At 34.5% G+C, this 13,247-nt stretch overlaps 3 protein-coding genes across 5 annotated transcripts; 1 reads left to right on the top strand and 2 right to left on the bottom strand.

Annotated features, from left to right (window-relative positions):
- Positions 1–61: 61 nt before the first annotated feature.
- LOC123015699 (uncharacterized protein YJR142W) lies at positions 62–1,900 on the top strand. The gene is made up of 7 exons (XM_044415575.1): positions 62–213; positions 384–481; positions 530–670; positions 719–896; positions 944–1,079; positions 1,130–1,359; positions 1,407–1,900. The coding sequence occupies exons 1-7, from the start codon at positions 120–122 to the stop codon at positions 1,529–1,531; spliced, it is 1,002 nt and encodes a 333-aa protein (XP_044271510.1). The 5' UTR covers positions 62–119; the 3' UTR covers positions 1,532–1,900.
- A 625-nt stretch (positions 1,901–2,525) lies between these two features.
- On the bottom strand, positions 2,526–9,341 carry LOC123015698 (ileal sodium/bile acid cotransporter-like). 3 transcript variants are annotated; one of them, XM_044415573.1, is made up of 6 exons: positions 9,193–9,341; positions 4,623–4,905; positions 4,349–4,575; positions 3,862–4,299; positions 3,559–3,821; positions 2,526–3,503 (listed from the first exon to the last, which is right to left on the bottom strand). In XM_044415573.1, exons 2-6 carry the CDS (start codon positions 4,903–4,905, stop codon positions 3,398–3,400), a joined length of 1,317 nt encoding a protein of 438 aa, XP_044271508.1. In that variant the 5' UTR covers positions 9,193–9,341; the 3' UTR covers positions 2,526–3,397. The 3 variants fall into 3 exon arrangements, with proteins under 3 accessions (XP_044271508.1, XP_044271509.1, XP_044271507.1); XM_044415574.1 differs by lacking the exon at positions 9,193–9,341 and adding an exon at positions 8,380–8,652 and having other exon boundaries at positions 2,526–3,517; XM_044415572.1 differs by lacking the exon at positions 9,193–9,341 and adding an exon at positions 8,380–8,638.
- Positions 9,342–9,541: 200 nt separating this feature from the next.
- On the bottom strand, positions 9,542–10,085 carry LOC123015539 (protein hairy-like). The gene is made up of 2 exons (XM_044415315.1): positions 10,019–10,085; positions 9,542–9,931 (listed from the first exon to the last, which is right to left on the bottom strand). The coding sequence occupies exons 1-2, from the start codon at positions 10,064–10,066 to the stop codon at positions 9,542–9,544; spliced, it is 438 nt and encodes a 145-aa protein (XP_044271250.1). The 5' UTR covers positions 10,067–10,085.
- Between the last annotated feature and the right edge of the window lie 3,162 nt (positions 10,086–13,247).

The raw sequence follows: 13,247 nt of genomic DNA, 5'->3' as shown, positions 1-13,247 counted from the left end.
CATTGCGTGTGAAATGATGAAATGTTTACACGTCACTTGTTGGTATTTTGAGGTTGAAGTTTTGTAACTAGTGAAATACGAAAATCCCCCAGAAACGTCAACAAGGGCTGTCAATAAAAATGTCAAGTGTTCCAATGTCAGTGCAACGGTCGCCAGAGAACATGTCAAGATTACTCAAACTCGCTCAGAAATTTAATTGTTTCTACTTGTCAGGTGAGTCCTCGACGCGAGGGAACAAGTCCGTGGTGTTTCGCACCCGTTTACATTCACAAATCGCGAGAAAAATCGTGCGTAAACCATTGTTTGTGATATTGATCTTGGCATACACCCATAACATTTGAAAAAATCGCCACGAGTCGCGGCTATTTATTTAAAACTTGCAGGTCTGTCGTCGGGCGACTGTCGGCCCTTCGTCGTCGAGGGCTTCCAAGTGGGGCTCGTCCGGCCGGACGTCATGAAACAGCTCCTAAAGTTCCCTGAAGTAACTTAATTATGCAAAATTGGCCGATATTAAAACGACTTTTTCAAGGTTTTTCGCATAACCTCCGGCTGCGTGGAGCTGAACCCCGCCTTCCGCGACTACGAGGAGCGCAGCACCCAGGTGGACCGGGTTTTGCGCGAATTGCGCGCCGGCAGCGTCTTCATCGCGTTGAAGGGGTGGCGCGACGAGGTGAGCCCCACAGTTTACACTGCGTGTCCTTGAACCCCCCTGTTTCAGTGCTACGAGGTCAAGACCGACTTCACCTCAAAGAGTCTCCTCAAAATGGACCGCTCGGCGACGTGTCTCTTCGGCATTCGCAACTACGGGGTGGACATCAACGGATACGTGCGCCACCCCAAACTGGGGCTGTGTCTGTGGCTGCAAAAGCGCTCCGCCACCAAACAAACCTGGCCAGGTCAGTGCCGAAACGTGCGAAAATCTATTAATAAGCGACGAATTTAGGTAAATGGGACAATATGGTGGGCGGGGGGCTATCAGTGGGTCACGGGATTTTTGAAACTGCTTACAAGGAAGCCATGGAGGAGGCGTCCATTCCGCCAGAATTGATGAAGAATTTAGTCAGCGCGGGATGTGTCTCGTAAGTCACCGATTCGGGGGCGTTTTTCGGAATTGATTGGATTTCTGTAGGTTTTTTTTCGAATCTGAAAGGGGCTTATTCCCTAATACAGAGTTTGTTTTCGATTTGGAACTTCCATTAGATTTTATTCCAGAAAATGCGGATGGGGAAGTTGAAACTTTTGAATTGCTTCCAGCTGAACAGTGTCTTGAGAAATTGTTCAGTTCTGATTTTAAGACAACGAGTGTTCCAGTGGCTCTAGATTTTTTAATCAGGCATGGGATGATTACGTCAGAGAACGGTAAATTTTCATTGTAAACAACACGAATTTTAGTGGATTTGTTACAGAAAAAGAGTTTATTAAAATTGTGGAACTACTCCACGTGCCCCTCCAATCAATATACAATCACAATCAAATGGTTAGCAACAACTCAATAAAGGAAAATGGGACAGCACGAATAAATAACATATAATTGCTTTAGTTTATTGGTCTAGGGTTTTTCTAGTAGACTAGAAAAGAAGTGAGCCTTAAATAATTTCCTAATTTATTTTATACCAGTCGCAATTTTTCACAACAAATAGTAGAGAGCTTTTGTAATTATTGTATATTTTGTCTATTAATTTATTTACAATTTTATACAATGTAGGAATTTAGATGTAATACTGAAACAAATTTATTTATTACTATACATACTGAGGAATCATCACAGTTCTCATATTGTGTGATTTTTACGTACTACTTGTGATAATACAATTAATTCTCGTTTTTTGAATGTACTTACGTGTACTCAACGAAATGTATTTATTATACAACATACGAGTATATACAATAAAAACTTAAAGGCGTCAAAACTGGTTTGAATTTCCCGCCACCGTAAAAACAAACAATCGGCTAATGTCCCGTAACTGAAAAACAATGCACAATTTCTAGCTTAATTAAGTAAAATCTAATTATTTTCTTTGCTAATAATAATGAAAGGTGTTTTGGTAGAACTGACGCAGTGTTGCCAGGTCGGGTGAAATTTCACCAGATCTGGTGACTTTTGTACTAGTTTAATGATTGTCTGAAAACTTTTGAAACAATTCCAATTTCTGATGATTTTTTTTGGAAACGTGACTATAGTTCCAGCCAAAATGTTAGTAAAATTATCTTTTTTAATTTGATTTTTTAATTACATATTGATATAGTAAATTCAATCAAAAAGGATAACACTAGTTTTTTTTTTGTATTTTTTTGAGCATTTTTCACGTTTTTTTAGCCATGCAAAAACTCAAATTCTAAATTTTCTCTAAAACAAGTTAAAAAATCGAGAGATAGTTTTGGTTTTCTAAATGATTACACTCAACAAGGTAAAAAAATCGCTAAAATGGGTTGGAAAGTACATTATTTTATCAATTTCTTAGCGTTTTAGTATGTTTTTAGCGAGAAACAGAACTATTTTCCAACATTTCGCTAAAAACAAACTGAAAATTTATCAAATTAGGCCAAAACTAGTATTACTTTTGCATTTTTAAAGTGTTTCAGCACATTTTTAAAATACATAAAAATTTTTGCTAAAACTGACTGAAAAATTATCAAATTAGATTGAAACTGACATTATTTTAGCATATCTCGCTCCATTTAGTTCGTTTTTGAATCAGAGACTCATTTATTTTACAGGATAGGGTCAAAACATGCTTAAACACAACAAAAATAAATCTAAATTGATGTTATTTCGTTTGTTTCATTCGAATTAGCTCTTTTTGAGTGAAACTTTGTCACACAAAAAAAGGACGAAAAATACAAAATATAGTTGAAAATGAAGATTTTGCCAAAACAAACCAAAAAAACATCAAGGTAAGTCATTATTTTTGCCTTTATCAGGTGTTTTAGCATGTTTTACAACGTAAGTATGGAGTGACACCTGAAACATTCTGATATAACAAATTTAGAAGGATTACCACTAATTCAGTGCTACGTGTTATTTCGCAAAATTGAATTAAAAACTATTCAAAAAATTATAGAATTAGACTAAATAAAATAGCGTTACCTATTTTTGCATTTTTCGAGCGTATAAGCACGTTTTTGAGCAGATTTGCGAAAAAAATCGTGAATCTTCGACAGTATTGGAAAAATTTAAGTATAATCTGGTGAAAATAGGTGTAAATCTGGTAACTTTTCTGTCCAGATCTGGTGAATTTAATTGTTTTGGGCTGGCAACACTGCACTCACGCTTCAGTTGGTGTCCCTGACGACTCGTCCCGGCCTGAATTTTCACGGTGAGTCCGATTTTCCGTACATTAGCCGACTTTTCGCCCCCTTTTAAGTAACTTTAAAGCTGATGAATCACAGCCCGAGATTACGCTATGGTCGGTATGAGCCGATCCTCCTTTTGAGTATTTGAATTCCCGTCAATTGTCAATTCTTGCACCGCCATATTTAACTTCTTGCGAGCGGGATATAGCCTGAAAAATCGCTCCTATAGCAAAAATAACGCACGCCCCTGACTTGGGCCCAAACCTGGCCTTAATTTTCTTGTAAACGAGCATAATTAGCAGTGGCAAAGGCGTCATCATGGCCACAGAAACGGGGGCCACTGTGGTCAAGTCGGCTTGGGGCTGTGGTAGGGTGAACCTGAGTAGGAAAATGGCGATTCCGGTGTTTTGTATCCCCGTTTCAATCGCAATTGCGAGACAATCGGGTGAGGGTTGTTTGAGGATTGCGGCAAGGAGGTACCCGAGGAGGTACCCCAAGTAGGGCAGACCCATCCCTGCGACAACAATCTACACAATTATCGGGTTTGTGGGCAAGATGGCGCCTCACCTGCCATGAAAACAACTCAAATAAGTACAAATTGGTCACAATTGCGAAAACTATGATGAAAAGTAGGAGAACAGCCGAGAAGCCCTTCAAAATCCGGACTAGAAACGTCGCGACTTTTTTGCAATACCGCGAGAGTAAAAAACCGATTCCTAGGGGAATCACCAGTGCTATAGCATAAGTGGAAATTTGGGAATAAGGCACAGTTATGTCGCCCTGATCGAAGATCACTTTTCCTAGAGTGAAGAGCCACAAGGGCATCATCCCGAAGGCTGCTAAGGTACTGATTGTCGTCATGGTGACGGAAAGGTCCATGTTACCATCAAGGACCACCGTCCAGATGTTTGAGGCACCACCGGCCGGGGAAACCCCCGTGAAGAACATCCCGAGCTGCATTTCAGGACTGTCGGGGAAGAGAAGCTTACCGACCCCAAAACTGAGCTAAAATCCCCCATTTTCATTACTCAATTTGTGATTGGTACCCACCCACCAATGGCATTACGAGAAACTGGCCCACGAAACCGATGGCGGGCCCTATTGGCCGTTTCAAATTCCGGATCATTTCCCCCCAATTGAGGGCACAGCCGAAGTTGATGTACAAAATGCTGACCAGTGTGGCCACCGACGAGGTGAAAATCGTGTCAATGACCCGTTTTTTTCTCACTACGGTCACATCCAGCTTCCCCTGGGCCCCCTGACACCTCACTTCCGTCTTACCTAAACAATATTCGGTTAAAGTCGGTTGGAGGAGAGCCAAAAGCTACCTAGAAAATTCCCCGTGAGGTTGAACGTCCCGCTTTGGGCTTTTATAATGAAAGAGTCGAGTTTGGCCACGTTGGGGTTCTCGGTGTAGAGCCGCACCGTGTTGAAATTCTCGTCGGGGGCTTTGAGGATTTGGTAAGCTATGGGGATGGTGTCGTGCATGTGGACGGTGGCGTTTCGCGGCTCGAAGACGATCTCCAAGGAGCGCACGACGGCGGCGTGGCAGAGGAGGAGGAGGGTTACCACCACAATGAGGAATTGGACCATTCCCGAGATGGGACACATCTGTGAAAATAATATTATTGCGGCGAAAATAGATGGGAAAATATTGGAGGCTTTGATTTGGCCGATAGCTGACGTAAAGAAACCAATTGCGATATCGGTGTTTTATTATTGTTGTAATATTTTATTGGAAGAGTATAATGAATCAACACTAAAAAGTACTTATCAGCAGTTCTTGTGATTAAGCGTTTTTAAGTTATTTATTATCATTGTACGAGTAAATATGTGAAATGTAATGGAAGTGGGTTAAGGTTTGGAAGAAGTTTGTCTTGGGAATACAAAAATAAAAAAAAAAGGATTTTATTATCCAAAGTAATCGACCTCGACTTGATTTAAAAACTTCCTTGTTAATTATCCGATTTTAAACAAATTATGATAAAATTATGGGTTTCATTTCCCTTTTTATATTATAAAATTAGGAGTATAATTTTAATAAAATTTAAATTTCACATAAAAACTGAAACAAAATTTCTTGCGCACAATAAAAGCAAAAAAATATATCATACATCATGCCAAAATCTCCCTATAATAAAAATAACAATGTTATAATTTGCTGATAAATCAAATAAATAACGAAAGAAATACATTTATTTTTCGTATTTCGTAAAAATCAATTACCCTTTCGTAACATTAATTAATCTACAAACACTGACAAAATATATTAAATTTGTCCTTTTAAACTTGTTTTGACATTTTAATTTGTAAGTATTTCGAACGAAAATCTCAATATATCAGTTTTACAAATTTCGAAAACACATGATCTGTTTTTAACAAAATCAACATGATTTATGGCATTGGATTTCTTTTATAAATGCAAATAAGTATTAAATAATTTCTCTACTAATACATGGTAATTCAAAAAAGTCGAACAACCGCGTATATGGTGATAGAAAACGTTAAAAGAAACGCCGATATGCTTCTAAATTTTTCAAAATGTTTAAAAATTGCACAAACGGGCAACGCTGTAGTAGATTGTGCCTTGCACTCGAAAATTTGTTACTAGGTATACAAATCAAGAAATTTTGTGCTGTTGCCGACTTTACCCTTTCAGAAAATCTCTACATTAGGAAAGAGTTTATATCCAAGTTTTACTTATTATTTTAAAGATTTTATTTGTTTTTTAATAAACCCAGATGCATGTTTTAACGTCTCTTACTAGTAAAATATAAAATTACGTTCCTGATTAATAAAAAATTAACATTAAACTTGGATTTTCGAATAGCTATTTCTCCGTAAGGAAAGTTGGCACAATATTTTGGTTTGCAATTTGAGAGTAATTCAATGATTCTAAAAACCACTCCAGTGATTGTACGGTCCTTTTGAGTCACGCTGTATAGTCATTTTTTCGGTTTTCCACACTATTTCAAGACTATTCTGAAAATGGCTATATATTTTTTAATTTTATTATTTTCGATTATCTAATGAACAGCTTTTATTACTTTCTAAGTAGAAAAATCAACGTTGCGATTATTTAAAAAACAACAATTTTACATTTAAAAATATTATTTATTTATTTTAGCAAGAGAAAAATACCATGTATTGAAAGACGAAAAATTTAGTTTTAGTGGCATCACCAAAAGAACTTTGATTTTTTAAAAGTATGTAAAGTAGATTTCATTGAAATTGGCATAATAGGTGGCTATGGAATTTCGTATTTAAGTTTGTAGCCCTGCGCATGTCCCTGATATAATAGATACTGGGGTTTTTGTTTTTCTTTGATTACTTACCTACATGGTTTATTGAACTGACATGACTGACATTTGTATTCGTTTTTTCACTGTTTTCGTTGCTTGTTCGTTATTCCCACTATTTTTTCAAATTATAATCAAAAGTAGTTCTCTTCAGAACCCCAGATTTAAGGTACACGCTAAGGTATGTTTGAAAATATAATCAATTTCTTTTTGTTGTTCCTGTTTTAGGCATTTTAGGTGGAATGGAATCAAATATACCAATTTGAATTTGAATTTACGGCAAAACACGATTTTTCAAGCTTCGGTACGGGAGGCTTCATTTTGTACAGATTTCCACTCCGATCGCAACAACTTTACCATTGTTTAAAAATTCACAATTTTGTCCTACATTTCTAATGAAAAAATCCAAACCCCTTTTGGCTGCAACTTTCACGGAAAACAAATTGTGTTTCTTCTCCGGTGTGAATGAAACGTATTTTGAAATTTCAAGAAGCCATTTGTTATCAACGAAAGTCTATATTTTCTCCAAAGCAAATAGTGTATGTTTTTGGTGTCAAAACTACACCTACAAAGGGATGAAACTTTTTATGGAGAAAAACTCTCTCTGAAAACCTTTGAAAGAGGGTTCTTTAAAAATAAAATTTTAACCATCTTAACCTCACTTTTTTTAGTGACAAATTTAGTTCCTTAATTGTAAAGCCTTTTTCACATTTAAAGCGCAGTTTACACAATCATGGCCTACTGTTATGCCAATTTAAATGAAATGGATTATATTTTGAAATTTCATTTGAAAAATTCGTATAGTTGCTACAGAAATGTATACCGAAGTATTATGAAAGTTTGGTTATAAAATGTAGAAAAAGTAGGACCATTATTTTTCATTCAAAAACTATTGAACTATTTTTTATGAAATCAAACGTGTTACACCTTCACATATCTAAAATGATATTTTTTCCAAGTAACTAGGACATCCAGTATGAGTTTCAAAAAAGTGGTTTAAAATTTGCAAAATCTACCGAAAAAACGCCTGATATACAGGGTGTGTCAGAACTCGCGCCCCAGAGAAAAATTTCAAGTAAGATAGGAAAAAATTATGTGTATTTATTTGATGATCTTGTATGTTATTTATAATTATTTAGTAAAGGTACAAAATTGTGCTAATAAAGCCACAAATAACATTAAACAATTTACAATTAGGATAAAGCTTCCTTGTTTTTCCTCTTCTAATAGCCTGTAGCAAAAAACTTGAAAAATTATTTTTCCAACAGAAATAAATAGAGTTAAAATACAAAATTTAAACTCTCATAACTTTGAAATTTTTATAGATAGAAATTTTTAGCACATTTTCCATGTTCCTGGTATCTTACCTTACATGGGGAGCGAGTTCTGGCGCACTCTGTATTTAATTTCCAAATTATTTTTAAAGTTACTATTATAAAATCTTTTAAATTACTCTTTTCAAGTTAGATTCTTAATTTCGTATTTTATGCAATAACCTTCGTCAGTCTTAAAATTTCGGTCAATTTTAAATTTTTTAACATTACATCATTTACATATTTTGCCCCAAAAAATGAAAGATCAGCAAACATTTTATTTTATTTGCGACAAAATCGATATTTGTTATGCAAATACCGTTGTTTGCAACGAACAAACCTTGATTTTCATTCCCAAGACTTTAAAATTGTGCTTTTAACGATGAGTGGGCATTAATCACCGACAATAACAAACGTTATTTATCCAATTGCACACGAATCTAATTCTATTTTTTTTCCTACTACACACTCACCATTTTGCTTTCAATTACGACAAATCCAGCGACCACTTTCACCAAGTCCTCTCACTTTTTCAACCAATTAAAAAAATATCGTCATGTTCCACAATACAACAACGCAAAAAACTCAAATAATCCCGTATTAAAACATTATCATCGCACGTACGCGCGATAAACAAACGGGGTATTCGTGTTCGAATTTATTTCGGATGAATAAATGAAGATACCGAACTTTTAAACGAATTAATTTCTTAAGTGGCCCAAAACATGCAAAACTGTGGTCCACACGCGACCATTATCAATTCTAATTTATCGCCGATTTGGTCTTGACCTGGGAATTAAAATGCACAAGTTCAAGGTGCCCCAAACTGGGTAAAAACAAGCCCAAAACTGGGTAAGATACAAGGCGACAGGCTTTTATACGATTTAATACAAAACCAGGGTTTGTGGTTTGATAAAAGTGCAAAACATGCAATCGGGAAAGATTAAAATTTTTATTAATTTTGAATAAACAAGCGAATGCAAATAAACCACTGAAGATAAAGGGGGAAACCCAAAAATAAGACTTGCGGCTACGTGTTGTCAGTCATGTCCGGGGGCTTCAGTGTTAAATATACTTTTCACAAGAGCGAAATAAACACTCAAGGTATTTAATAATTATTTTTTGCATGTAAGGATTAATTGTCTTGTTGCGTAATAATAATAGTAAAGTCGCTGCATCCGGTTTGGACCTCCCTATGGCCAAGGACTCGATTTTTAGAAAGTTGCAATAACTTGTAATTTTACACAAACTTGTAGGATTCAGGCCAACGTGACCTAACCTCTTACCTTTGCAAAAAAGTCTTGTTTTGAGTCACAAAATCACAGAACACAGTTTTTACATAATTGTGAAATAATCAAAAAAGCACGTGCACATCTTCATAAGTGCCAATGAGAGACTGAAAAAATTTGATAAATGAAGGATAAATAGAGGGGATTGTTTTGTAATCGTGAGTTGGACGAAAATAGAGCTATTTTCGTCTCTGTTACACCTTGAGAGTGAAAGGTGTATGATTGGTTGCCTATATTGCCGCTCAATTTTATTAAATGAAAGAAAATTTAAATTTTTAAATTTCTTAAATAATTTATTTACACTTGATATCACAGCACGAAACCAGTCTTGTATGTACAAAAAATTTCACCACGGCCTCCACACATTTTCCGCGATTTTCGTTCCGAACTCCTGGCAATTTTGCGAATTTAGATTGGAGGGCATGACGAAAACGATTTCCCCATTGGTTAATTTCGTGGGTATGAGGGTAACTCCCATTTTGATCGCCGGAGTTGCATCGCAATTTTTTCTCTCAGCTTTAGTTTCATTCTGGTTGAGTTTGCTTCGAAGGTGTTGGACGTATCGTACTGTCATTTCCAAAATATCGGCTTTTTCGAGTTTCGCCGTTCTTTGGCCGCTCTTCTTCCCGGAGGACTCTTTGAGGGTGGTTTTTGAGTCGAGGAGGATCTGTTTGAGGGTCTCCAGACTGTCGTTGATGCGGGCGCGCCGTTTTTTCTCCATCAGAGGTTTGCGGACCTAAGAAAAAATTGTTAATAATAATAGTAAAAATAAAAAATTACCGCAATTATTATTATTTTTTTATTTGGGAATTGGGTAAAATACCTTGCGGCTCTCAGATATCACAGTTTTCTTATTAGTTTCACTTTTCATGGTAGTCACTTGCTTGTACTTGTCGCTTCTTGTAAATGACAGTTGAAGATGGAATCACATGGTCTTAAAGAAGCTCAACAACCCCCTCTTCTTTTGCCCCACCTTGCTACCTGTTGAACTATTTACAAAAGCTCGTTCGGTGGGAACGAAAATCTATCAAAGGCGTCTCATTTGAGACGAATAAAAACGATAAAAGACAAAGAATAAAAAATACTCCCGCATGCCATACAAAGTTTTTTCGGTTAAGCGAGGAAAGGGTGAAATTTATGCAAACCTGAACCCTTATCAAATTTAAATTTTAATTTAATTTAATAATTTAATTTTTAAATTTTAATTTAAATTTTCAGAATTGTAACTTAAAGAAAAATGTCTTAAATTTGGTATTTTATTGTAATTTATGGTAGGGTCTGCTCTTTTCTTTCTTCGTTTACTTAATGAGCATTGGAATTAACGTGTCTTTGTCTAACAATGAGCTAATTCTGAAAACCGTATCTGCTTTTTGTTTTTTAATATTTGGATTTAGGGTTTTTACTTATACCTAGTAAAAGAGATTTTTTTTCTATAGCAGATGTTAAACTATTTCTTTATCAACTCTTTTGAGTAGATAAAGTAGCACTTTAACCGCAAGGGTAGATAAAGTAACATTTTAACAACAAGGGTAGGTAAAATGTTTTAACTTATTTTATTCATTTAAATTTACAAATTTTATCATCCACGAGGTGGAATAAAGCGTCCGATTTACACTCAAACGACTTGAATACACAATTTTATTCTTCGAATTAGACTCAACAAGGCTTAAACTTGTTTTAAATATGTTAAAAATGTTCTGACGTTTCGTATTGAGAAATGCCCAAATTGTATTTTTTTTGAAATATTATTTTTTTTCTCTTAAACTTTAAGATACTTCGTCACTCGTGAACTTAACCTTTTCATTCGTGGATAAACAATCTCTTTATAGTCTTGTATAATAAATAACTATTAATTTATTTTACGTATTTTTTTTAATTGATCTTTTAAATTTAACAAAAAAGTTGGGAAAAATCAGAATTTTAATAAATAATTTTGCAATAAGATCTTTCGAAAATAGAAAGTTTTGATCTGCTATTTTCTTTCTCTCTTTATCTTAATAAACTTTGTAATCAATGTGTTTTTATCTAAGAATTGGCTATTATTGAAAACTATAACAGCTAAAAGGGAATTTTAATAATTTGTAAATAATTTTAAATTGTTTTTCTTTACGTTTGTAAGACTTTTTATCAAAAAAAAAACATTTTCCTACACTTTTTTACATGTTTATATACTTACGTTGTTATTAAGTCCAACTTTTGATCTTTGGGACTGTTCGCTATTTTCGTTTTTTTTTTTTTTGTAACAGCAATTTTTTTATTATGATTAATATCACCAGAAAAAAAATTGTTGTAAATAATTTCCAGAGCAAAAATAATTAAAAAAATATAAATTTTTCTGAACGGCCATTTATCTTAAAGTCATTTTTATCTAAAGTCATTTTTCCAAATTTAACAAACTTTGTGATAAGCTATTTTTCACAATTTTTAAATATGTGTAAAATGGTCTGCTATTTTCTCCCTCTATTTGCTTTATGAGCTTTGGAATTAATGTGTCTGTATCTAAAAAGTGACTATTACTTAAAATTGAAACACTGAAAAGGGAAAAGTTCGTAACTAATTGATTTTAATATTTTTTACTGTTTTAAATACTTTTTATTTTATAAAAATGTAACTACTTTTAATTTTTGAGATAGTTTACTATTTTTTTCTTTGTTTATCTAATGAATTCATTTTTTAATGGTGGTCTTTTGAGGACCTTGATAGCTATTTTTTTGTTGTGGTTAACATCAGTTGAATTTTTTTATTTATAAATATTTGTCTTGTTATTTTTTTTTGAAAGTTGTAAATTAAAGAAAGAAGAATTAATTTGAATGAAACAAATGGATATAGATTTTTTAAATGTATTAAGGTTTTTATTGTGTAAAATGGTCTGCTATTTTCTCTCTTTGTTTGCTTTATGAGCTTTGAAATTAATGTATCCTTATCTAACAAGTGACTAAAAATTGAAACAGTTAAAAGAGAAACGTTTCTAACTATGCAATTGATTTTTAAATAATTCTTTACTATTTTAAATATTTTTGTTTTATAAAAATTGTTAATATAGTTATTTTTGAACTTATGTAAATTTCTATCATATAAAATTTTGAATTTTTGAGGTCAAAGGTTTTCTAAACTTAAGGAAAATGGATATTTCTTGATAACTTTGTAATTATTTATTTCTTTTGTTGGAAATTTCTTAAATGTGTACAATTAGTCAGATAATTTTTGTGTTTTTGGCTCACTAATTGGGAAAATTGCTTGCGCAGTTTGACCGTAAGGAAGTGAAGTTTTCTTGATGTTAAACAGTGTTTTTCTGATTTTTGTTGGACGAGTCGCCTCTGGGCATCCCACGCGTTAGACCCAATATTATTATGCTTTACGGTTGCGTGAACAAATGCCAAAAAGGGCATCAGCTCATTGAAGCCATTGATGGTCGTTTGAAGCATCGTATGAATGGCTGAAAGGTCGGGTTTTGAACAATTAGTTAGAGATTTTTCGTCGTTTAGGGCACTTTGATATATGGCTTTGACCAGATGTTTGCTCCCATCGAAATTGATTGCTTTTAATATGGTCAAATTGCTTTAAAATATGGTTCTTTTATGTGTCTCTTTTGAGGTATTTAGCACCGAAAGTTGACGTTTTTGGGCAAGAGCCCGCGCGCGCTGCGGTATAATATATCCTGTCTCTTCACCAACAATAAAAAATTCGTTAGAGATAACCGATATTAGAATACTGTCGCTCTCGATGCAAAAAAGGCCCAACGTATATCAACACAAAGCACAGGAAGGAGGAGGTGCTGTAAACTGAGAAGAGACAAGTGAACCTTTGCTCCACTTGCGTTTTCTTTGGGAAAAAAGAGAGCAAAACGGTCAAACTAACATTTTCGGAATTAAGCGACGAGATAGTTTTTCAACTTTTGATGGTTTATTCAAATCTGGAAGCACGCTTGAGTGGCGTTGGTGATGGAGTAAGTGAAGCGAGGCGGAGTGTGACTGGTGTTAGGACACTTAGAGGGATGGAATTTCGCATATATGAAGCGTGGCGGTGTGTGATGATGAAATTAAATTCGCGTA

Source organism: Tribolium madens, unplaced genomic scaffold (genome assembly GCF_015345945.1).
Source record: "Tribolium madens isolate multiple individuals breed KSU strain unplaced genomic scaffold, Tmad_KSU_1.1 Scaffold_19;HRSCAF=116;Tcas5.2_LG9, whole genome shotgun sequence".
Lineage (NCBI taxonomy): Eukaryota > Metazoa > Arthropoda > Insecta > Coleoptera > Tenebrionidae > Tribolium > Tribolium madens.
The sequence above is the reverse complement of the archived record's forward strand: the minus strand, read 5'-3'. Positions and strand labels throughout refer to the sequence as shown.

Excerpts from the sequence above, each read along its gene's own strand:
- LOC123015699 (XM_044415575.1), top strand. The coding sequence starts at position 120 with ATGTCAAGTGTTCCAATGTCAGTGCAACGGTCGCCAGAGAACATGTCA. Across the intron at positions 897-943 it reads CACCAAACAAACCTGGCCAG|GTAAATGGGACAATATGGTG; the intron begins GTCAGTGCCGAA and ends CGACGAATTTAG. Across the intron at positions 1,360-1,406 it reads GATGATTACGTCAGAGAACG|AAAAAGAGTTTATTAAAATT; the intron begins GTAAATTTTCAT and ends GATTTGTTACAG.
- LOC123015698 (XM_044415572.1), bottom strand. Across the intron at positions 3,822-3,861 it reads TTGAGTTGTTTTCATGGCAG|ATTGTTGTCGCAGGGATGGG; the intron begins GTGAGGCGCCAT and ends ATAATTGTGTAG. Across the intron at positions 3,504-3,558 it reads TACAAGAAAATTAAGGCCAG|GCTATATCCCGCTCGCAAGA; the intron begins GTTTGGGCCCAA and ends GCGATTTTTCAG.
- LOC123015539 (XM_044415315.1), bottom strand. The coding sequence starts at position 10,066 with ATGAAAAGTGAAACTAATAAGAAAACTGTGATATCTGAGAGCCGCAAG. Across the intron at positions 9,932-10,018 it reads TGATATCTGAGAGCCGCAAG|GTCCGCAAACCTCTGATGGA; the intron begins GTATTTTACCCA and ends ATTTTTTCTTAG.